We start from the raw sequence: 25,692 nt of genomic DNA, 5'->3' as shown, positions 1-25,692 counted from the left end.
CCAAAAAATAAGAGTGCTCTGCAGGCATTGAGAAACCAGAGTAAGGCTTGAAGCCAGGGCTGAAGAAGAGCTCACCAAGTCAGGAAGGAAGGCTGGGTGTGTGAGAGGGAAGGAGGAGACTGGGACAGGAGTTGTGGGCTAAGGAAGGCAAGAACAAGCACATAGCCTTGCTACCAGGAACTGAGCCCAGCTGCCTGCTGGTTCTGTGACTGCGGCTGCCGTGTTCTTGTGGGACTGTAACACCCAACGTGCTTCTGCACTGGGGGCTCGGAGGGTCAAGGAGAAATGGGGTCAGAGAGAGAGGAACAAAGTAACAAAAGTGAGAAGAACAGACTCAAAAGGAGCTTGCAACTCCAAAATTGCAAATAAATGAGGTAACAGAATCAACTGTAAGAATAAGAAATTATCCCAAATGAAATTAATTTTATAGACTAGTCTGAAAATAACTTTATAATAAGTAGGTAGAGGATGTGCCCTGCCCTAAAAAAAGGCATAACTTTCATTAAAAAATAAGGAATTATGAAAAAAAGCATAAATTAGATCAGATATATATAAAAAATTAAAATGTGAAATGAAAACTGTAGTTATTGAAATAAAGATACAATAGATAGGGTACACTGATTCCTAGATACCACTGAAGTAAGTTAACAGATTGGAAAGCAGTACAGAGAAACTTACCCTGTAAGTTTAGAGATATGAAAGATAAATTGACTGGCTTCAACATTCTATAATAAAAGTTAAAGAGAGAACAGAGGGAATGAAAGAGAAGCAATATTTAAATACATGGCTAATAATTTTCCAGAGTTGACTAACTATGAGTTCTTGGATCAAAAGTATCTCCGAATACTACGGAGGTTAAATAAAAGTTAACCCACAGTTACACATATTGCAGTGAAACTGCATACTATCAAGGGCAGGGGGGAGACCAGTATATGAAGCTGCTTGGGCTGCCATAACAACATGCCATAGACTGGGTGGTTTAAACAACAGACATTTATTTCTCACAGTTTTGGAGGCTGGGAAGTCCAAGATCAAAACTGATTTAGTTTCTGGTGAGAACTATCTTCCTGGCTTGTAGATGGCCGCCTTCTCACTGTGTCCTGACGTAGCAGGGAGAGAGAGAATGCGAGCTCTCTCCTGTCTATTCTTCTAAGGACACTGATCCTATCTGATCAGGGCCCCACTGTTATGACTTCATTTAACCCTAATTACCTCCATAAAGGTCCGGTCTCCAAATACAGTCACATTGGGAGTTGAGACTTCATCATATGAATTTAGGGGGGACACAAACATTCAGTCCATAGCAACCAATTAAAAATCAGAGTTAAAAATATGTCATGGGGCTTCCCTGGTGGCGCAGTGGTTGAGAGTCCGCCTGCCGATGCAGGGTACACAAGTTCGTGCCCCGATCCGGGAAGATCCCACATGCCGCGGAGCGGCTGGGCCCGTGAGCCATGGCCGCTGAGCCTGCACGTCCGGAGCCTGTGCTCCGCAACAGGAGAGGCCGCAACAGTGAGAGACACATGTACCGAAAAAAAAAAGAAAAATCATATATAAATAAATGACTAATAGATGTTTTAGCAGCAGGAGAAGTAAGAAAACAGACTTACAACTTCTAAGTGTTGGACCTAGAATACTATGCCTAGACAAACTATCCTACAGCAGTGAGAGAAAAATAAAGACCAAAGGTATAAACTCAAGACTCTCATTAAAAGAACTATTAAAAGATATACTTTAGAAGGAAAAAAATCAAACAATGAGAACGGATGCACAATATAATAAACAACAGTGAACACAGAAATTGATTAAATATATTTATATTCATTTAACTGTTAACCTATAAAAAATTCCTGAGTGTGTGTGAGTGTGTGTGTGTGTGATTTAAAAATATGATTAAAATGAAAATTAGGCGACAATAGCAATATGGGGCAGGCTATTCTGGGGGGAGGGATGTTAAGGCCATATTCAGAGTCAGGAAGATGATAATTATGGACTATGTAAAAAAAAAATTATAATTGTAACAGTTGAGGTTTGCTGCATAACAGACCACTACAAAACTTAATGGCTTAAAAGAAACACTATCTTATTCAGCTCTAGAATCTTTGGGGTAGCTGTGTAGTTTTAAAAATCTGGGCCAGCTCAGCTGATCTTGACCATCACATACATCTGTGATGGGCTGGTGGCTGGCTAGATGATCTAGGATAGCTTCAGTGTCTGGAAGTTGACGGCCTGCATGCTGGGATGCCTTAGTTCTCTTCCAAATTGCCTCTCATCTTCCAAATTGTCTACTGAGGCTGTTCACATGATAGTCCAGGCTTCCAAATGCAGCCAGAGAGCCAGCCTCCTTTTGCAAGCACTTTTTAATCTTCTGTTTGTATTACATTTACTAATGTCCTGTTAGCAAAAACAAGTCACGAGGCCAAGCCCAGATTCAAGGGGTGGAGAAACAGACTCCACCCCTTGGTAGGAGGAAAAGAATTTGTGGCTGCTTTTATTTTTTTTAATTAAAAAAATTTTTTTAACATCTTTATTGGAATATAATTGCTTTACAATGGTGTGTTAGTTTCTGCTTTATAACAAAGTGAATCAGCTACACGTATACATATATCCCCATGTCTCCTCCCTCTTGCATCTCCCTCCCTCCCACCCTCCCTATCCCACCCCTCCAGGCGGTCACAAAGCACTGAGCTGATCCCCCTGTGCTATGTGGCTGCTTCCCACTAGCTATCTGTTTTACATTTGGTAGTGTATATATGTCCATGCCACTCTCTCACTTTGTCCCAGCTTACCCTTCCCACTCCCCGTGTCCTCATGTCCATTCTCTATGTCTGCTGCTTTATTCCTGTCCTGCCCCTAGGTTCTTCTTTTTTTTTTTTAGATTCCATATATATGTGTTAGCATACGGTATTTGTTTTCTCTTTCTGACTTACTTCACTCTGTATGACAGACTCTAGATCCATCCACCTCCCTACAAATAACTCAATTTTGTTTCTTTTTATGGCTGAGTAATATTCCATTGTATAGACGTGTGTGGCTGCTTTTAGAATCTACCACAGTTTGCTCCTTTGCCACAAATTATTCACATTTCTCCCAGTTTACATGTCTCATCCTACATATAGCATCAGGCTGGAAGGTTGCGATCTCATGATCTTATCACATCAGGATGAATGAGGATCCTTGGGTAAGGCACCTCTTGATTCAGAGATCTGTGAATTAAAGTGACAAGTCACCTTCTCCCTGCACACCTGACGTACAGTGGTGAGACAGAGACAGGTTAACTGAATAGACGCATCCCTTCAAAGGGGGGAAGATCAGAGGATACATAAAATCACTGGTCTAAAATTCCCCCTAGGCCCTTGATCAGGGCTTAGTTCTGCTTCCTGGGAGTGCCTTCCCATTCCATTGTTCTCCAAGGCCCTAGACTCCATTCTCTAGTCCCTTGGTTCCTCATCTTGAGAAATCTTTCCTTTCCATAAGAAATGGCCATGTTAACAGTTCAGCAGCTTTCTCATCTGGCTTCCTGCCCATGGGTAGTTGAGAGCCTAGAGCCTTCTTTGCAGTTTAATCAATCTTAGTTCCCTCTAGTCCAAGCTGATGGTGCTTTTGCTGGTATAGTTTTGTTTTGTTTTTGTTTTTTTAAACATTTTGGGCTTTCGGTGTAACAGATTATAGTCTGCTTTATTCAACAAAAGCTATACCCACAATTATTTTTTCTCTAGATTTATTCGCTGTGATTTGGGATTAGGCTTCTGTCATGCCTTTTTGTCTAGTTGAGAAAGTATACTAGGCACTATCTTAAATCTTTCAGAGATCTTAACAAGTGGCCATACCCTTGCTTTTCTCTTTGTCCTAAGGTCTCCTTTTACTTTAAGAATCTTGTACTTGAAGACTATTCAGATATGGGGAGACTGGAGATGAGAGTTTTATTTTCCAACACAGCAGGCCCTGGGCCCGCTGTATTCCATCTAAATTCTGGTTGCAAACTGAACATTTCCTTCTTTTGCCCATTCTTCTGTCTTGCCATATTTTATCACATGCAGTGAAGAGTGCCCAAGTGGCACTTTCCAGATTCTCTCTGGAGATCTACTTAGCTGTAACCGAAAGTTCATTAGGTTCATTTTTTTTCCTCTCAAGGTAGTGTCAACTTCACTTTTACCAACTGTTCTGTCTCTACATAGTATGAGTCGTCATTTTCCAGACCTGCTACAGCAGGTGGGTTTCTGGGTTTGTTTGTTTTTTCATTTTGGCCACCTTTGCAGTCTGTTTCCTTACTGATTTTCTGGTCGCTGCCCTATTCCAAAGCCAGCACCACATGTTTTAGGATTTTGTCATGGCAGCACCCGACTCTTGAAACCAATTTCTGTATTAGTTAGCTTTTACTGTATAACAGACCACCCCCAAATTTAGGGACTTAAACCATGGCCATTTTCATTTATATCACTACTTTTTGGGTTGGCTAGGTGGTCTTTCTGGTCTGGACCAGCACAGTTGATCTCTCAGTTTAGTCAAGAAAGCTTTTCTTTCAGGAAAATTTATGACCTTAAATACATTTATTAAAAATAAAAAAAATGGGCTTCCCTGGTGGCGCAGTGGTTGAGAGTCCGCCTGCCGATGCAGGGGACACGGGTTCGTGCCCCGGTCCGGGAAGTTCCCATATGTCGCGGAGCGGCTAGGCCCGTGAGCCATGGCCGCTGAGCCTGCGTGTCCGCAACGGGAGAGGCCACAACAGTGAGAGGCCCGTGTACCGCAAAAAAAATAAAAATAAAAATAAATAAATAAAATGAAAGATAGTTGAATATTGTATTATTTAAAATGGCATTTGGCTGTGTGTAAATGATCATGGGTTAAATGACCTAGAGGTTTAATCTTGTCATGTAACAGGAAGTTTGTTTTGTCAAACTCAAGTTCCTGTACTGATGCACAGTAAGGCCAAACAAACTGAAACATCAGAGTTTGGAGCAGTTTATTGATAAGAGGGTGCCAACCAAGAAGATATGAGACATAGGTTTTTCTCAGATCCATCTTCCTGGCTCGCTGGACTATAAGGTTTTTAAAGGCACCATTTGGGCTGAAGGTTGTGGAGGGCATGATTTTCTTCTGATTGGTTGGTGGTGAGGAAACAGTGTTGTGTTTCAGGAATCTTAATCACCAACCTTCTGGTTCCAGCCAGTCTGGGGTCTCTGTGCTTGTGGTCAGCATGTAGTCACCATCCTCCACCTGGGTGGGAGTCTTAGTTCCTGAAGAACAACTCAAAGATATGCATCAGATGGTTACTTATATCCCTTGAAGAGGAACTAGGACTCTGATTGCTGAACTATTGTTTCTTGACTGCCTTTCCTTTGTTTCTGCATTCTCTCACTTCCCTAAATCATAACTGGCTCAGCTCTTTGGAAATCAGGGAAGGCCTAGGACACTAAAGCCTTTTTCTACAAACAGGAAACAGGGGACACAGAAAGGCTTTTGTACCTGGGAGGGCGCTGCAGGGTCCTGCTCAGTTTCAGTCCCCCCTTTTCTTTGATACTCCTCAATCCTGAGGGAAACTGGTGCAGTATAAAAAAGGAAATAAAGTTTTGGTTGGAGAGGTTAATCATAAACTTTGCAGAGGTGAAACCGCACACCTCAGATTGGGACTTGAACCCAATCACACCTCAAATGGGACTCAAACCCAGCCAAAATTCAGACTTGGACTTGAACCCACTGTCTTTTCATTGAAATCGCACACCTGGTCTCAGGATTTAATGAAGCTTAGGTTTTTTATGTCTCATAGCAGAAAGAATTCAGTGAGAGACAAAGTGATAGGTAAGAAATGGATTTATTTAGAGAGATACACATACCATAGACAGAATACAGTCTTATCTCAAAAGGCAAGAGCAGCCCCAAAATATGGGATGGTTAGTTTTTGTGGGCTGGGTAATTTCATAGGCTAATAAATTGGAAGTATTCCAACTATGTTGGGGAAGGGGCGGGGATTTCCAGGAATTGGGCCACTGCCCACTTTTTGGCCTTTTATGGTTGGCCTTGGAACTGTCATGGTGCCTGTGGGTATGTCATTTAGCATGCTAATTATTACAGTGAGTGTGTAATGAGGATCAAGGTCTACTGGAAGTCAAATCTTCCACCATCTAGGGCCTAATAGGTTCTAACCAGTTTATGTCATATTCTGTTCTTAATGGTTGTATCATTCTTTTAATGGTTGTGCCCTGCCCTCTTCCCTCCTGTCTCAGAGGAACACAGTTTTATGGGGGACTTGATTTCATTTGGAGGTAGACAGTTCAAATCAGATATGGAGGTTCCATGATGCCATGATAGCCCAGGCTCTTCTAACTTTTGACTCATCTAAACTTAGTTTTCATACTCATGCTAGCTGCCTCATGGTTGTAAGATGGCTGCTCTACTTCCAGTTTTGTATGCACATTCCAAACATGATGAGGAAGAAAAGGACAGGTTATGAAAGAGGCATGTACCAGCTGAGTCTGCTACCTGTAATTAAAGAGTTTTCCTGGAAGCCCTACCCAATAATTTCCACTTATATGTCGTTGGTAACAAGTGTGTCATATGGCATTTCCTAGCTGCAGGGGAGTCTGAAAAACATAATTTGTTTGTCTTTTAGCTTGGCATATTGATTTCCCAAACTAAATAGGGGTTATGCTAATAAAGAACAAAGGGAGAATACATATTGTGTGGATGACTATTACTGTCGATGCATGTCCATCTCAAGAAGATAGACAAGGAAGAAAATAAGCCTTTAGAAAAGTAAAAGTAAGGAAACTAAGAGGACAAACAAAATGAAATAGAAAGCAATTTAGAGGATCAAAAAGAGTTATAAAATAGATAAATCCCTAGTTAAGTTTCTTATTTTTCAAAAAAGAGCTACAAATAATATTTTGAAAGAAAGGGAACTATAACTACAGATGCGTAATAGATAATAAAAATCATAAGATTCTACTCTGAAGAATTTTATGACAAAATTTGGATTGGGAAAAGACATAGTTTTCTAGGTAAATATAATTTGCCAAAACTACTTTAAAAAATATAGAAAATACCAAAAAGCAAAAATCATTAAAGAACTTAAGCTGATAACCAAGACCTCATCTCTCCAAAATATCAGGCTTAGGTGGTTTACATCTGTACTTTATTCAACTTCTAAGAAGTAGATAATCCTAATATTAACAAACTGTTTAAAAGAATAGAAAATTAGGAAAAGCTATCTACTTTTACAATGATAATATAACCTAAATACCCAAACCAGACAAGAAGAATACAAGAAAGGAAAATTATAAAACAGTCCAATTTATAAACATAGATGCTTATGGAATAGTTGCAAATCTGTTTCAAATATTTACATTCTAAGTAGAGTTTATGCATGAAATTAAGAATGATCCAACATCAGAAAATATGTTAATGTAATAAATCATGTTAACAGATCAATAATACCTACAATCTGTAAGAAACAGAAAAGTTAGTTGTCAGAATTTAGTGTTTGTTCACGATTGAATAGACTTCTCAGGAAACTTAGAAGGGAATTTCCTTAACTTGATAAAGAGCATCTATCAAAATATTCCAGCAAAAACTATCCTTAACAATAAGACCCTAGGCTTCTTTTCAGTAAAGACATGAAAAAGATAAAGATGCCCTCTCTCACCATTCATATTCAGCATTGTACAGGAGATTCTAGCCAATGCAACAAGATAAGAAAAATGTTGTGAATGTTGGAAAGATATGTCCTTATTTGCATACAATATGATTTTCTTGAGTTTTTTTAAGTAGAAAATATATAGGAAGAGCTTGCCAGTTTCCCTAGACACAAAATCAGCATATAGAAATCTTATTCACCGGTAATAACCAATTAGAAAAATTAATAAATAAAGGATCCCATTTTCAATAGTAATAAAAGCTTCAAGATACCTAGTGGTATGCCTAACCAAAATATGTACAGGAAATTTTTGGAGGAATTACAATTACTGAAAAGAAAAAAGTCTTAATAAATGGGAAAAAAGGCAGTGTTCATGAACTGGAAGACTCATTATAAAGATGCCAGTTGTCACCAAATTAATTTATAAAATGAATGCCCTTCCAAGTATGGATGAGGACGTGGAACAACAGACTCATTCACTTCTGAAAGGAGTGTAGATCAGTACAACAGCTTTAAGGAACAATTTAGTTACACCTTTTTTTTTTAATGCTTCAAAGACACAAGTCTGAAGATTTATTGAGGACAAGGTTATATACAAATCAGAATGTTCCCTAGAAATGACACCTGAATAAAAAAGGACAAGTGGCCTCTGGATATAAGAGATCATTGGTGATCCAAGGAAATGTTTTAGGTTAGAGGGATTAAAAGTAACAGTTGAATCACCATACATTGTCACAAACTTGGTGAAGGGAAGCATGTTACCTGGAGTTAAAGTGCACAGGAAAGGTAACAGGCACTTTAAAGTGGCAGAGGATTGAAATATTCTTTTGTAAGCTGAAAAGAAATGAGAGACTCAATAATTGTAGTTTATTACGTTAGAGAGGTAAAAAGCCAAAAAGAGGTAGAGGAGCCAAGTACAGTTCACCCCTTTTTCTCTGGTAAGAAGCAAAAGAATTTCTTAGAGGGCTAGGTTTTGAGTGCTTCAGCTAGATACCCTTAGGACCACACAAGATTTTTAATGCAGCGTCTGTCCTGGATGTATTAAATAACTATTATCTTCTTTTATTCTGCCAATGCGTCGATCAGTGTGAAGATTAAGGTGTCCTCCAGAAGTTCTTGGGTTCTTACCAGATTTTCCTCTTTACCCTCTTTGCGGTGTTGGCATCAACAGCTTTCCTCTTTCTTGGTAAGGAGTCCTTATATTCAGCCCTGTGGACTTTTGACTTGGAAACTGCCTTCCTTTGATTTCACAGATTGCCCCAACTGACTCTAGAGTTGCCCCTGAATACGTGAGGTAGGAGCTTCCTAGCAGTAAAACAAGACAATAAACAGGATGTATCCAAAATGCGTTTATTGGGATGGTTTCCCATTCATCTTGATTCTGGGTGCTTTTAGTGCTGCTTCCATCTGAAGGAGCATCCTTCTGTAAGCCTTGCTTTTCCTCCTGTAGGCTGGCAGAGGACAATAGAGCAGCCAAGACACAAAACCACTGTTTGTGCACGGCTAAAGACGGTGGTGATTTTATAGCAACCTGGGCATTTCACATCCATGAAATAGGAATTGGGGCTCTGTACCAGGCACTTCTTGTGTTTCTTCTTCTCCTCTTCTGGAGAGGGATGAATGAGATCCTTTGCGAGAGTCATGTTATCATGGGAAGGTCATCTCCACCAGAAAGCTGGTTACACCTTTTAATGCAGAAATTCTAGTCCTAGATGGAGAATCTTTCTTATGTTTCAGCAAATGCATTAAAATATCTATTGCAGCAAAAAAAAGAAAAGAAAAGAAAGAAACGGTTTAAATGTCCATCAGTAGGAGAATGATAATAGTGGTGTACTCATAGAATGAAATGCTGTACATCTTATGCACAGGAGCAAAAAGAACTATTGCTATATTTCTTAACAGATGGATCTCAAAAACATAGTTGAATGAAAGAAGCAGGGTATGGAAGGATATGAAAAGAATAATATTTATATAAGTTTTAAAGTCTGAAAAGCAATAATAAATAGTGTTTATGCTTATATTTTCTTTTTAGGAATCCATGCAAACATGCCAGGGAATGATAAACAATGAGTTTGTGATGATGCTTCTCTAGGGAGAAAGGAAAGGGCTTGAAAATGGGAAGAGAGGGCTCAAAAATAGCCTCCAGTGTATCTGATGTTCTTTTTATTGAAGATCTGTTTGTCGCTATGTTGGAAATCTTTCACCATTTAAAAGTTGTTTTATCCTAAATGCAATGAGGTATCCTGGATTGGATCCAGGAGCAGAAAAAAAGACATTAGTAGAAAAATTGATGAAATCCAAATAAAATCTGGAATTTAGTAAATAATGTACCAATGTTGGTTTTGTAGTTCTGACAAATGTACCATGGTAATGTAAGATGTCAAAATTAGGGGAAATTGGTTAAAGGAACTCTCTGCATCATCTTAGCAACTTTTCTAAAAATCTAAAATTATTCCGAAATGAAATGTTTATTTTAAGAAGTGAGGGCAGAGTTTAGAACACTTTAGAACACTCCTAGAGGGCAAGACCAGTCTCTCTGGTAAGTCTGATTTATTCCCGTTTCATGTTTGGTACTCCCTTAAAGTTCAGAGATCTTAGAGCAGGAAGGGGCTCTAAGAGAGCACCGTATCCAGCCCCTTTCCTCTGGGAGGTAAGACAGGTAAGGTATTTAAAAAGAAACTCCTGGAGACCAGAGAGGCTGAGGAACTCAGTGAGCAGGGAGGACTGGAACCAAGTTTTATCTCCTAGGATGATCTTTGTTCCTACCTCATTGCCTCTCATAATAAAGACAAATGAGGTTGAACAGCCTCCCTTATTTGTTTGTTTTGAAAACCGGAGGAAAAGAATTACATATCACCCAGAAATGACCAAAGTCACAAGGTAGAGAGGTCAATGCGAGGTTGGTACATCATTTTGTCTCTTTGTTATGAACCTCCTTAGGATTTGAGACTGCCTACCCCCTGAGGGCAGAGTGGGCTGGGATGGGAGGGAACTAAGAATTGTAGAATGTATCTGTGACCTCAGTCCTTATCAGAACCATCTGGATCGATGTAATTGCCCCCATCTTACAGAAGAGGCAACAGGCTTAGAAAGGTTAAATCACTTCCTCAAGGTTATAAAACTAATAAGAGGTAGGCCTATTGTGATACGCTGATGTAATAAATTTGTTATGTTTCCTGGAAATAGCTCTTAAAACCTTTGTAATTTCGTAAGTGATAAGAACTATATGGACATCTTTTGTTCCTAACTCCTTAAGTAGCACTAGAGCATAAAGATGAAATGGGTGTTTTTTGTTATTCATAAGAAACCTGTTTCAACCACTGAGTTTATATTAATGAGGTCATTTTTGGAAAGCCCCTAGAAAACCATAGGAAGGGGGATAGTTGCCAGCAGAGCCAGCCAGGTGATTAGAGAGTTGGAACTTTCAGTTCCACTTCCTGACCTCTGGGGAGGAGAGAAGGGCTAGAGATTGACTTAATCACCAGTGGCCAATGATGTATTCATTCGTACCTATGACAGGAAGCCGCCATCAAAACCCAAAAAGATGGTGTTTGGAGAGCTTTTGGGTTGTTTCATCTATGTGCCAGGAGGCTGGTATACCCCAGACTCCACGAGACAGAAGCCCCTGTGCTTGGGACTTTTCCGGACCTCACCCTATGTATCTCTTCATCTGACTGTTCATTCATGTTCTTTACTATCCATTGTAATAAACCATTAATCTAATAAGTAGACTGTTTTCTTGAATTCTGTGAGCTGTCCTAGCAAGTGATCAAACTCGAGGAGGGGAGTCGTGGGAGTCTCTGATTTATAGCCAGTCAGTCAGAAGTCCAGGTAACAACCTGGACTTGCAGTTGGTATCTGCAGTGGGGGCAGTCTGTGGGATCTGATGCTCTCTCCAGGTAGATAGTGTCAGAATTGAATTCAATTGTAGGACACTCAGCTGGTGTTGCAGAGAATTGCTTGTTGAGGGGCAAACCTCTACACATGTGGTGACCAGAAGTGAAGCAGAATGTCATCACAGAGTAGAGAAAAGTAAAGGAGAGTTTTCCTTTTACACCTATGTTATAGGAAGCCAGGGCAGACTCTAAGAACTCATATTTAAGGAAGACCCCTCTGAAGTCAGGGGGGATAAATTCCCCAGAGCCGACAGCCACTCTTGGAAGAGCTGGGGCTGGGAATGATGTAGAACATGAGCCAAGGCAGAACAACAGCCCGGAACAGACTGAGAAGAGCTTCAGGGGAGTGGGCATCAGGCCTGCCAGGGTTAGAAGCCACTGCAGATTCTTCCCTCCGGAAAAGAAAAAGTCATGTGGGTAAGTTCCCTACGCTCCCGCTCCTCCTTCCTCTGTCCCATCTCAGCTGCAGGGCCTGTGTCTGCTAGCCTTCCGGGGAAGGGCTCCCTAAAACCAAGGGCCTCGTTTTGTTTAGTTGTTGTAGAAGAGGCTCATGTGACTGAAGAGGACTCCTCAGGGCTTGATTGGGGTGATGTGGTTGACAGTAAACTGTAAATCTCTATGTAAATGTGGTTGTTGGCCGAACAGTGTAAACCTGGGAGGTTTGTGAGGGCAAGGGGAGGAAAGTGCCTCTTGAGAGAGGTCTCCCAGGAGAATATGAGATTAGTTGAGGTTCAGTGAATTCCTTTGTTGCTAACTCAAGAAGCATGTTTGAAGGATAAGCTTCCTCACTTAGAGTAGAGCATCCCAGACTTGTCGCCATAGTGACAGTGCTCAAACGCAGGCTTTAAAACCAGAAAACACCAGGTCAGAGGGATTCTTTTGGAGCCATGATTCTCCAGTAGAGGACTCAGCTATTGTGTGCTATGGAAGAGAGGGACAGGGAGTTTGAATAGCTTCCCTTCCTTCCTGTCTCTTGCTGTGGGGCTTTTGTTTTGGTTTTTCTCTCTGAATTGATGTGGCCTTTGGAAAGGGGTGCCTCCCTGCAGAAGGAACTTGTCTTCATTAAAACCTGTGTCAGAAGCTGGAGGCACCAACAATAAACTATCCTAAAAAGAAATTAAGAAAACAATCCTATTTACAATAGCATTAAAAAGAATTAAATACATATGAATAAATTTAACTAAGGAGGTGAAAGACCTATACACTGAACACTATAAGACATTGATGAAAGAAATTGAATAAGACACAAGTAAATGGAAAGATAGCTCGTGTTCATGGATTGGAAGAATTAAAATTGTTAAATCATCTGTACTACCCAAAGAGATCTACAGATGCAATGCAATCCCTATCAAAATTCCAATGACATTTTTCACAGAAATAGAACAAACAATCCTAAAATTAGTATGGAACCACAGAAGACTCTGAGTAGCCGAAGCACTCTTGAGAAAGAAGAACAAAGCTGGAGGCATTACAATTCCTGATTTCAAACTATATTACAAAGCTATACTTATCAAAACAGTATGGTACTGGCATTAAAACAGACATGTATCAGTGGAACAGAATAGAGAGCCCAGAAATAAACCCATACATATACAGTCAACTAATCTTTGACAAGGGGTCCAAGAATACACAATGGAGAAAGAAGAGTCTCTTCAACCGATGGTGTTGGGAAAATTTTGCATATCCATATGCAAAAGAATGAAATTAGACCCTTATACTATACACAAAAGCCAAATAAGAATGGATTAAAGACTTAAACAGAAGACCTGAAACTTTAAAACTCCCAGAAGAAAACATAAGAAAAAAGCTCCTTGACATTGGTCTTGGCAGTGATTTTTTATATATGACACCAAAAACTCAGGCAACAAGAGCAAATATAAACAAGTGGGACTATATCAAACTAAAAAGCTTTTGCTCAGCAAAGGTAACCGTCAACAAAATGAAAAGGCAACATACAGAATGGGAAAAAATATCTGAAAACCATATATCTAAAAAGGGATTAATATCTAAAATATATAAAGAACTCATATAGCTCAATAGCAGAAACAAAACAAACAAAAACCCACCACAAATATATCATAACCCAATTAAAAAATGAGCAAGGGACCTGAATAGACATTTTTCCAAAAATGACATCCAAGTGGCCAATAGGTATATGAAAATGTGCTCAACATCACTAATCTTACTGATAGTGCTGAAGGACAGAACAAAAAGTAATTCTGAAGGAACTGTTACTGTAACTGAAGCTTGTAGAAGGATAGGGATTTTATATATATATATATATATATATATATGTATATATATATATATATATATATATATATATATAATTTTATTCTGTTATATATCTGATTCTAAGTGTTGAAAACTGACCTAAGTATTCTTCACTAGTTCATGTCTTTATCCTTTCATGTGTTTTGTGAATTCCTATAGATAAAATGTGTTTTATGGTTATTAGTCTTACAGACAAAAAGTTCAAGTCATCTCATTGCTTTGAGTTCTCTCCAGGGTTCAAGCTTTCCTCTGCTGTGTATCATAGGGTGTCTGACCCACTAGTTGCTAATGTTATCTGGTAGTGTTATTCTTGGACTTTAATGACCTCAGAGTTTCCATATTACCTCCTTCTGTTATAACACAGCATACAAGTAGGGCCTGAGGAGAGTTCTCCAAACCGAGAATTTCAGGACAATTTCTCTATAGAGGGTTCACTAAGAAATCCACAGGAATCATGTAATGCCTAGCAGATGTTCCTTCTCTTTAGGGAAGGCACACATGTCTCTGGGGTGTTGTATGTTTCCAGATACTTGGAAGTCTTCTAGGTGGTTCTTGATGTGTCTAATATGGAATAATCCCCAAAATATATTAAGTGAAAAAAGCAAGGTACAAAACAGTGTGTTTTTAAGAAAGAAAGTGGGGACAAAAACATATATGTATTTTTATAACATATTCCTAGAAGACACTGATGACATGGCTGATTCTGAGGAAGGGAAGTTGGAGCTGAATACCTAGGAGCAGGGGAGGGTGAAAGACCTTTTACTGCATACCCTTTGAATCTTTTGAATCATATAAATGTATTGACTATTCAAAGAGAAGTACAAGTTTGATTAAAAACAAAATCCTTCTACCAAGAAATAAACCAGCACACCTGTGGTCACTTTATCTACAGCAAAGGAGGCAAGAATATACAGTGGAGAAAAGATAGTCTCTTCAATAAGTGGTGCTGGGAAAACTGGACAGCTACATGTAAAAGAATGAGATTAGAACATTTCCTCACACCATATACAAAAATAAACTCAAAAAGGGTTAAAGACCTAAATATAAGACATGAAACCATAAAACTCCTAGAGGAGAACATAGGCAGAAAACTCTTTGACATAAATTGTGGCAATATTTTGGGGGATCTAGTTCCTCATGCAAAAGAAATAAAAGCAAAAGTAAACAAATGGGACTAATTAAACTTAAAACTTTTGCACAGCAAAGGAAACCATCAACAAAACAAAAAGACAATCTACTGAATGGGAGAAAATATTTGCAAATGATGCAACTAACAAGGGATTAATATCTAAAATATACAAATGGCTCATACAACTCAATATAAAAAAAAAACAATCCAAAGAAGAAATGGGCAGAAGACTTGAATAGATTTTTTTCCAAAGAAGACATAGTGATGGCTAACAGGCACATGAAAAGATGCTCAACATCGCTATTAGAGAAATACAAGTCAAAACAACAAGTTATCACCTCACACATGTCAGGATGGCTATCATCAAAAAGTCTACAAATAACAAATGTTGGTGAGGATGTGGAGAAAAGGCAATCCTTGTACACTGTTGGTGGAAATGTAAATTGGTGCAGCTGCTATGGAAAACAGTATGGAGGTTCCTCAAAAAACTAAAAATAAAACTACCATATGATCCAGCAATTCCATTCCTGGGTATATATCTGGAAAAAATGAAAACACTAATTTGAAAAGGTACATGCACCCCAATGTTCATAGCAGCACTATTTACAATAGCTAATATGGAAGCAACCCAAATGTCCATCAATAGATGGATGGATAAAGAAGGTGCTGTATACAATGGAATATTACTCTGCCATAAAAAAGAATGAAATTCTGCCATTTACAACGATGTGTATGGACCTAGAGTGTATTATGCTAGTGAAATAAGTCAGACAGAAAAAGACAAATACTGTGTTATCACTTATATGTGGAATATAAAAAATTAAATATATCTAGTAAAACAGACCCACCAATGTAGAAAACAACCTAGTGGATACCAATGTGGAGAGGGAAGAGGAGAGGGGCAAGATAGGGGTATGGGATTAAGAGATACAAGCTACTATGTATAAAACAGATAAGCAACAAGGATATACTGTATAGCACAGGGAATTATAACCATTATTTTGTAATACCTTTAAATGGAATATATAAAAATACTAAATCACTATGCTGTAAATCACTGTAAATGCTGTAAATCACTATCTGTACCTGAAACTAATATAATATTGTAAATCAACTATGTTTCAATAAAACAAAATCCTTCTAGGGTGGTTAATCTGACTTGAGACTTAAATTGGCCCCTGATAATTCACTCTTTGCTCCCATTTCTCATCACTTAGGTCTTCCCTCTCAGACCCTCTGTCCCTGATCATTTGCCTGCAGCAGACATGTTGCAATATCCCCCTCCCTGTCAGAGTCTAATAGAGACTAGGCACAGGGGTGAGCCAGCATTTCTAAAATATCTCTGGTGACCAATGGCCATGTTCAGCCCTGAACCTTCTAGACTGGCTATTCTCAAACTTGAGCCTGAATCAGGCTCACCTGGAGGGCTTGTTAAAACACACCTGGCTGGACCCACTCAGTTTCTTCTATTCAGCCGGTGTGGGGTAGTTCCAACAAGTTCCCAGGTGATGTTAGTTGGGAACCACACTTTGAAAACCAGTGCTCTAGACTAGTTTCTCCTGTGATGTGTTGATGTGCAGTTTTGATGTCCCAACTGTGTCCTCATTTAGACATATAAAGAAAGAAAAAACGGGAGAGGTTTGTCCCTTTCCACAGGCATGCGTATAGCTCGCCATCATCCAGCTCTCTCTCTAACCAACAGTACTCATCAGGCTCCAATCCCTTTATAAAATGATCGGCATGTCACCACCAGCAGGACTGACACATCAGAAGCCTGCATCCCCCTTCATCTGTACTCCCAGAGCAGACATTCTTGTAGTCTTTGCTGTCAACTCTCTGTGAAGATTTAATTGGTATTTAAGGCATTAAAAGAGTCATGCTAATTACTGATTCCCCTTCCACTGTTTCTCAGCAGGGGTACTATTAGCATTTTAGATGAGATAATTCTTTATAATGAGTATTCTGTTTAATGTAGGATTTTAGCATTCTTGTCCTCCCACCCCCAAGTCATATGGGAATTAATAATCCCACCACATTTCCGAGTGCCCCTCCCCCTCGAAACTTCCTCTTCCCCTCTTTGCTGCAGAATGCGTGGTGAGGTGCCCTGAGAATCACTGTGCCTTGTATTTAAGCTTCCAGACCCCTGCCCAAATGACATTGCTTTAGTTCCCTGCAAAAATCTCAAGTCATGTTTTAATATTTTTCTTACTTTCATAAGTGTTGATGTTAAAAAGGGGCCGAACAGTGAGCATTTCTTTCTGAAAACCCTATGGGTGGAATCGTTCATGTGATGTTCAGTTCCCTCTCTGCAGAGATTAGCACTGTTTCCTGATGAAGTGCCTTTGCATCCTCACAGCAAGGAGAATTATGTGACCCATTCTGTTTCCTTTTTTTTTTTTTACTATGAGTGTCATGAAACTTAGGGGACAGATGTAATGCTTGATACGTTTGTAAAATTAGTTTAGAAAACCATTTTCCATATATTATCAGCTTTTATACAGTTTTAGTTTTTAAATAATCAGTTTAATTTTGTATTTTCTTGTGAGTGACTTCGGGTCCTTTTGGAAACCATCCTTGATGCAGGTTGAGCTGTGAAAGGATTATAGCCGGAAGTGGCCTAATCCGCTGGACAAAAGAATGGGCTCCGCGGAGCATCCCCGGCTCCCGTGGGCACAGGGTGGGATGTGGGCCTGAGGCACAGGAGAACAGGTGAGGAGGTGCCTCCTGCTGGCAGCCAGCGGAAGAGTGGCTGGCGAGGATGAGGTGCCGGGTGTGCTCCAGCTGGAGGTGGAGTCAGGGTCAAGCCACAGGTGCCTGAGCCCTTTACCAAGGGTGGAGAATCCTTGAGTAGAGGGGCAGCACACGGACTGAGCTTGCTGGGTGGAGAGCAGTTCCGCTGGGACCGACTGGCTTAGGCCATGAGAGACACAGAAACCATTACTTACAGGAGCACCCATCCTGCTTCAGCTCCCACCTGGTCCTGTGGCCACACGGGTTACCAGCAGCAAGTGGGTTCAGGTGGGGCTGGCACCCTTGGGATTAGCTCTCTGCTGAAGCTCCCTGTCCGGGTGGGAGAGAACGTCTAGCCGTGGCACTGTAACAGGGTGAGAATTGCACCCCATCCCACCCCTCTTCAGAGGGTCCAGTCACTCCCATTTCTTCTTCAATGTACACCTCAAAGTGGGGGGGACCACCACCCTAGACTGAGCATCCACCCTCTAGTTCTCCTGTGTGATAGAAGGGATGTGTAAGGACCTTTCCGCCTGAAAGTTCCTCTGCTGAAATTCCGTCATGAGCATTTGATTTCCTTGGGTTTACAAAGAATCTTTTACTAATACCCCTTCTGGAAGGGCAACACATAATGGGCTCAGAGATAAGTCATTTGTTCCTTTGAGAGAATGGATTTACTGCATACGCTTGATATAAGTATTTGTTTCGCTCTTAAGGAATATCTGAGATTTGCTGCTGGAGGGAAACAGGTTTGTGAAGGGGGGAGAAGGGGTGAACTTCGGGAGTCTGGACCAGGCTGAGGGGTGGGCGCCGTGGGCTGCCTGCATGTGGGTTCTGCGGGGCATGGGACGTGGGCTGGGTCCTGGGACAGTGGGGGGCGGGGGCTCACTCACCCCTGAGGACAGTCTTCTCCCAGATGTGGGTACTTTCTCCCCATCCTGTGGGCATCCCCTTCCCCTGGCTGTGTCACCAAAGCCGGGCCCCTCCAGAGACCCCAATGGCTTCCTGAGAGGCCTGCCAGGTGTCCTTCCTCCCTCATCCCTGCTAGGGACTCTCCCCAGACACTGCACCCTCCTCCCTGGCTCCCCTGCATCTGTCCTCTGTAGGGGAAGGAAGCACCTTGTTCTGGTTCTCGTCGTAACCATTGTTCCTGAACTCTAAACCCATAGCCGCCCACACGTGGTCATAAAAGCAACAATTGTTGACCTTGGGACATTTCCAACAGCCTCTCTGGTGATGAGGTCCTCCGGCTGCCGCTTCCACTCCCTGTTGCATGTCTGTCCCCGCCTCGGCTTTCCTGTCCTCCTTTCTGCCAGGCACTGGCCAGGTGGCTGCCAGATAGGCTGCCCCTGCTGCAGTCCAGAACACTTCACGAGTGTCCTGGCTGAGGGCTCCCCACGGTGAGGCAGACCTCCAGGACTTCTTTCCTTGTCCTCTCAGCCCAACAAGCAGCAGAGGAGACATCGGTGAGTGGGCAGAGTTTAAATTGTGCTGTTGACCCCACCCCCTCAGTCCGCCCTGAGGAGCTGCCGGAGGGGACCACAGCGCCCAAGGTGAGATGACACCTGGCCGGGTGCCCAGGCAGGTGGGGGTGAAGTCAACATGCGTTAGCATTATCTGTTGACCTTGGCTTAGCCGGTCAGAATTCTAGAACTGGTCAAGTCAGTGGGACCATCGGTGGAGCCAGCCAGGAATCAAGATTGCTTAAGTGCCTGCTGGGTGCCATGGCCTCTGCTAGAAGCTATTCGTACTGCCGAACTGTGGTGCTCCAGCTTCCCGACTGCCCCAAGCTTCTTCCTCCACTGCTCCAGGAGGCTGCTGTGATGAACTCCATTTGGTTTTTTTTGGTTTGTTTGTTTGAAATTAATTAATTAATTAATATTTATTTTTGGCTGCATTGGGTCTTCGTTGCTGTACACGGGCTTTCTCTAATTGCAGCGAGCCGGTGCTACTCTTCGTTGAGGTGCGCAGGCTTCTCATTGCGGTGGCTTCTCGTTGCAGAGCACGGGCTCTAGACGCACGGGCTCAGTAGTTGTGGTGCATGGGCTTAGTTGCTCGGAGGCATATTGGATCTTCCCGGACCAGAGATCAAACCCGTGTCCCCTGAATTGGCAGGTGGATTCTTAGCTACTGTGCCACCAGGGAAGTCCCTCCATTCGGTTTTGATTTCCCCTTTGACCCTCTGTTTCCTTGTCAAGCAGACCTCGTTGGGGTTGGCGCACAGGTAGAATTCCGTGTTAATGTGCGCCCAGCTATTCCGGGTGCTAACCAAGAGCTGCACAGACGTGGTCATCTCCACTCTGTTTAGTGAGAAGTTCTGTGTTAGGGTAACATAGAGTGAGTGTTTAGATGGGGACTTCTTTGGGCAGCTATCCAATGGTGAATAATATTTCAAATAATATTCTGAAATATATTTCTCAATAGTATTTCAAACATGTCAGTGATCTTTTGGGATTTCCTATGTGTTATTTGAGGGGGGGCGGGATTCATTGCTTTTTGCAGGTTTAGCCAGTGAGGGAGATGGGTTTTCTGTTGCTGCCATGCTGACGCTCAGGCTTATAGCGTGTCAGGGGTCCTCAGCCAGTGTCAGCCAGGGGGCCATCTGTTCACTCTCAGCGCAAAGGAGGCTGATGGGGCCACAACCAATTCTAGTGAAGCAAAGAGTGTGAGAAGGAAGAGGAAGGGAAAGAGGAATTAGTGAGAGGAAGCGTGGCCTGTGCTTTTATATAGCACTGATTGTTTTCCCCATGGTTCTAAAGGTGCTTTGAGCTATGGCCCCATCACTGAAGTGAGAGAGTAGCCTCTTAGACTACTTGGAAAGGCAAAAAAAAGTATGTAGGGGCTGCTCTTTCATTAAGAAAATAAATCCTGTAACTTTAAAGGAATTAAAAAAAAATGACAGTGAGGTTGGACTCTGAAGTGGCTGATAAAGAAAAAAAGTAGTGGTGTCCTACTGCTGCCTGAAAGAAAATACAGAACCTGCATCTGAGATGGGAGGCATTATTTTAGTATTCAGGGGAGGCTGGATCAAAGTGAACACTCTGTATGTCTGAGCATGGCTCCCTTGGAAGGCGAAGCCTTAAAGCCATGACTTTGTGAAGCAGCAGAGGCAGAAGATCAAAGGATGGAGAAATTAACGCAAGTTGCTTTATTTTTATTTATTTATTTATTTATTTTTTTGCGGTACGTGGGCCTCTCACTGTTGTGGCCTCTCCTGTTGTGGAGCATGGGCTCCGGACACGCAGGCTCAGCGGCCATGGCTCACAGGCCTAGCCGCTTGCGGCATGTGGGATCTTCCCGGACCGGGGCGCGAACCAGTGTCCCCTGCATCGGCAGGCGGACTCTCAACCACTGCGCCACCAGGGAAGCCCAAGTTGCTTTATTTTAAAGGCAGGTTTGCCTCGGCTAAAATGGGGCTGAAAGTAGAGCCACTGGTGCTGAGAGGGCTGTGCGTGAAGCCCTTTCTGTGTAGTTACCAGCTTTATGCTCAGGACCCGGAAGTTTGCAATGAGGAAAAGAGGACAGTCAAACTTCTGTTGTAAAACCTAGAGCAGATGGGGCTGCAGAAATCATCCAGTACTCTCTTTTTCCTCCTTAGTGAGGAAACAGGGCCTCATGAGCACAGCCGTTAACCTGGTCGGTGTAGAGGCTGCCCAGAACTCGGTGCCCTTCTCCAGGGACCCTTAAAGTCTGAGCCAGTGGGCCCCTCATAGATGATGCAGGGACCTTTAGCAAATGTTTCTTTCTTTTTTAAAGTATTTATTTATTTATTTTTATTTTTTGTCTGTGTTGGGTCTTTGTTGCTGCGCGCGGGCTTTCTCTAGTTGCGGCGAGCGGGGGCTACTCTTCGTTGTGGTGCACGGGCTTCTCATTGCGGAACACGGGCTCTAGGTGCGCTGGCTTCAGTAGTTGTGGCACACGGGCTCAGTAGTTGTGGCGCATGGGATCTAGAGCGCAGGCTCAGTAGTCGTGTCGCACGGGCTTCGTTGCTCCGCGGCATGTGGGATCTTCCTGGACCAGGGTTCAAACCCATGTCCACTGCATTGGCAGGCAGATTCTTAACCACTGCGCCACCAGGAAGGTCCCGCATGTATGTATTCTTTTTCAGATTCTTTTCCGTTATAAATTATTGCAAGATATTGACTATTGTTCCCTGTGCTATACAGTAGGATCTTGTTTATTTTATATATAGTGTGTATCTGTTAATCACAAGCTCCTAATTTATCTCCCCTTCCCTTTTTCTAACTGTAAGTTTGTTTTGTGAGTCTGTTTCTGTTTTGTAAATAAGTCATTTGTATCATTTTTTAGATTCCACATGTAAGTGATATCGTATGAACTTTGTCTTTGTCTGACTCACTTCACTTAGTGTGATAATCTCTAGGTCCATCCATGTTGCTGCAAATGGCATTATTTCATTCTTTCTTATGGCTGAGTAATATTCCACTGACTGGGTTTTATTGATCTGTACCTGTGGGGGTAACCAGGTGTGAAGGTCTGGCCATCTCTGACTGGGGACAGTCTGTTGTGGAACAGCCTCAAAACCCCCTAAGGGTTGAGTACATTAGGAGTTAATCTGTGTAGGTAGAGAGATGAGTTTTCTGACAATCGGGAGTCTGGGATGAGATTTGGATCCTGTCCTGTCTCTTACACAGACATAATGAAACCAGAGGACCATTGAATCATAGGAAAGCATAAAAGCAGTTTCTGGATGGGACACTGTGAGAGCTTTGAAGAGATGGGAGGCCACCTTGAGGAGGCAGGACCAGAAGTTGAGAGCCCTCTATAGCACAAGGGAGACTTGGGGTGTGGGATGAGAGTTTAAGCTGGTAATAAGCCTGCAAACCAAGGATCCATCCCCTGGAGTTACCCTGGGAACCTAATTACTAAACTTTCCTGGGTAATCCTTGACCATGGGGCCTGATAAAGTCCAAGCTTACTGCTGAAACTATGTTATTATTCATTTGATATCCATTAAATCCATCACAGATTAATTATTTTTCAAAAGAAAGAAAACTATGCCACAGTTCTGCAAGTAACTTATGACCAGATGTTGAGATCTTGGTATACCCAGTCATGCTTAAAAATATTGTAAGAAATCTTCAGACAGTAAAATCTAAAAATAAAACCCCCTCAATTTAAAAAGATGAATAAGAGAAAAAGCATTGTAGTTCAAGAGATTTATTGGCTCACTTATTTTTATTTATTTTTGAAAAGAAACATGTTATAATTTAATGCCAGATGCTGAGACCCAGATATACCCAGTTTTGTGGTGGAGAGGGAGGGTACATATAAAATGCAAGAAAGTACCCAAGGGACAAAACGATGAAAATCACTGGTTGCTTATCTGAATAGTCAGTGGGTACCTGTGAGCTAGAGTTTGTCACGGGCATGAATCCTTGATCTGAAAATAAGGGACAGTGGTAGTGGCAGTGGTAGAGGATGGGAGTAAAGATCTTGTCCCACTAATTTACGGTGTCTGAAGAAGATTTGGAACCACCGACAGCTTCATATCTACCGGCTTCCTACTAAGCTCCTTGGGGTGAGTTGAAATTGCATTTCATAACATTGTCCCTAACTGTGCCCCTGTCTCTCTTAGTGCCAGAGATGAGTCTGAAGCGCATCCATGGCAGTATCTGCACTTCCCTACCCCATTCACACAGCCGCCTTCTCAGATCTCCACTTGCTCTGGGTTACAACCTCAGGGGTTTTAGGCCAGATTTCCCAGCAGGACCTGGGTGTTCTTACCTCTTCTTCCTAACTACACCAGCTGGTGTCCTGCTGATCTTCAGCTGTGTCGCATCCCATAGGTCACACATCTCTCTACCTTTTGGAAGTGGAGGTGTTAACATAGAGGCTCCCCCAGTGCTCTCAGTAAAGGGTACGGGGAGAACAAAGAGCATCCTAGGATGACTGTAGAACTCACCGTGCTCTTAGCCACAAATTGAGTGAAGATAGAAACCTGTCAAGAGCTTTATACAATTCAAACGTGTGTCTCATGCTACAGATGAGAACCTAGATTTAGAAGGAGGGTCTACCTGGTCTGGTGGGAGAAGTGAGTGGAACGGGAGGAGAGACTGTGGTCTGTGCACCTCTGACAGAGGCACTGGAAAGGGGGGCCTTCAAGTTCAGAAGATGTCTCCCCTCAAAAAAACTTTAGAAGACACCTCAAATGAATGGAACTTTCGATTAAAATCAAGAAGATGAAAATCGAAATGAATAAATAAGGAAATAAATAAAAATTCTTCACTTAGAATTTTTAGAAAATCAGCTAAGTGTAGATAGACTATGATAAGGTTGATGATAATTTAATATCTTTACTGTAGGAGTCAGGGGGTGGTTATTTTGTCACTGTCTCTTCTCTATAGGTTGTCTTTAATCACTATGGAGGGTCTGAGATTTCACCAATTGGCAAGCTAGTGAGTTTGCTGCCAAGGTTTCGTGAATGCTGGCAGAAGATGAGCTCCATGGCTTAGGGACAGGACTTTATGATTCATAACAATGACAGTGACCAGAGAACCAGCATTTTCTCTCACTGGTTCTTTGAGCTCCAGTTTCCATAGGGTGACACCTGCCCACACAGTGGAGAGAAATCCTGAGACTAGGGAACTCAGACCTTTTATAGTGGACAATAAGCATGCCTGTTCTTTGCTCCAAAGAAAGACACTCTTTCTTCCAAGGTTGTTTATGATACACATATTCTTGAGAAGATAATCTGGAGCAAAGGCAGTCGGTGCCTGTGCTTGTCGGATATACAGCACATGAGAGACCCATAGAGAATGGCCGCTAGCTGCTGCATCCGTACAAAGGGGAAGGAAGCTAGTGTGCATGGCCTGCTTGTTCTGCACCACGCACTGACCAGGAGACTTCTCACAACTTACCTCATCAAAGCTGAGAGGTGGTGCTGTTGTTTTATGAGTAAGAAAGCTGGTGAGTGATGGAGTATCAGCTGCAGGATTTGCGTATGCATTGCATGCTTCTTACGCTAAGCATTGTGCCAAGAAATAGCTGAGACTTAATTAGCTGCGTATCAGCTGCCTCACCAGGCACGGTTCTAAGAGTTCTCTATGAACTGACTTACGCATTTCTCATGACTAAGATTATCAGGTGCTGCAGAGGAAACTGCAGAGGAAATTGAGGCATGGGGGATGATGGCGCCGAGATTCACACCTGTGGTTTATCCACTGTGCTCCTGTGTGCTTTCTTCAGTCCTCAGGGTCACACCAAGGGGGTCCTGGTGAAACTAGCATGAACCCAGAGGATGTGAAACGGTTTGGAAACAATGGCAAGCAGGAACAGTTGAAAGGGTCGAGTGTGTTTCATCTGCAGAAGGATAAAGGATAAATGATGATTGTCTTCAGATATTTGTAGCCATGTCTTGTAGAAAGGTAGAGTTCATGTGGCTCCAGGGGACAGAATTGGGTCCAGTTAGGCGAAGCCATATCATGGCTCAGCAGACCCTGCTGTACACAGTGACTGGAACTCCTTCCCCTGCCACCCCTTCCTGTCCCCTCTCTGAGCATTTTCACCTGTCAGACATGCCCAGAGAGAGTTCCTGCATGAGTGGGGTGGGGGGGAGTTCCAACTCTAGGGAACCCCAGCCTGCCCTAAGGGGGCTGGAGGGGTTAGTCTCAGATGCATCCCTAGTCCTGCAGTTCCCGGCATTCTTACAGAGGGACCCACCAGGATCTTGGCTAAGTCCTCCCTCCATCCCTGATGGGTTTGGTTCCATCCCTGTAATCAGCAGCCTCATGGCTCAGCCAGGTCCTGGCAATTGTCCACAAACATATCAGTCCCACCCTTGCCCAGTTTGGGGCAGAACAGCATTCCTCTACTGGATGGGAGGTTGAGCTCGAAGATCTCCCTGCACTCTTAACTGTGTCTGTGGTTTTGTGATTTACTCTTTCCTTGTCGAGTAGCCCATGCTTTAAAAAGCAAGTGGGACCAGGCGGTTGGGTCCATTGCTTCTCTGTAAGGACCTGGCTGTGGACCCATGGTCACTCCCCTGGTCTTGGGCAGCTCCAGTCCTGAGT

General features: G+C 42.3%; 2 protein-coding genes across 5 annotated transcripts in view; one reads left to right on the top strand and one right to left on the bottom strand.

The window, feature by feature from the left end:
* Window positions 1–25,692, top strand: part of MYLK (myosin light chain kinase) — a 268,245-nt gene that overhangs the window by 32,825 nt on the left and 209,728 nt on the right. Inside the window, exon 1 of one of the 4 annotated variants that reach the window (XM_060010778.1) lies at window positions 19,048–19,128. The exons of the other annotated variants lie outside the window; for them this stretch is intronic. The gene's annotated coding sequence lies outside the window, so the exon portion shown is untranslated. Of the gene's footprint in view, window positions 1–19,047; window positions 19,129–25,692 lie in introns of those variants that run through there. 4 annotated transcript variants of the gene reach the window in all.
* LOC132424108 (small ribosomal subunit protein eS27-like) lies at window positions 9,025–9,282 on the bottom strand. The gene has a single exon (XM_060009918.1). It carries the CDS (start codon window positions 9,274–9,276, stop codon window positions 9,025–9,027), a length of 252 nt encoding a protein of 83 aa, XP_059865901.1. The 5' UTR covers window positions 9,277–9,282.

The sequence above is a fragment of the Delphinus delphis genome, chromosome 4 (genome assembly GCF_949987515.2).
Source record: "Delphinus delphis chromosome 4, mDelDel1.2, whole genome shotgun sequence".
Lineage (NCBI taxonomy): Eukaryota > Metazoa > Chordata > Mammalia > Artiodactyla > Delphinidae > Delphinus > Delphinus delphis.
This window is presented reverse-complemented; position numbering and strand designations above follow the sequence as displayed.

Bases quoted from the DNA above. Each gene is read 5' to 3' on its own strand.
- LOC132424108 (XM_060009918.1), bottom strand. From the start codon at position 9,276: ATGACTCTCGCAAAGGATCTCATTCATCCCTCTCCAGAAGAGGAGAAG.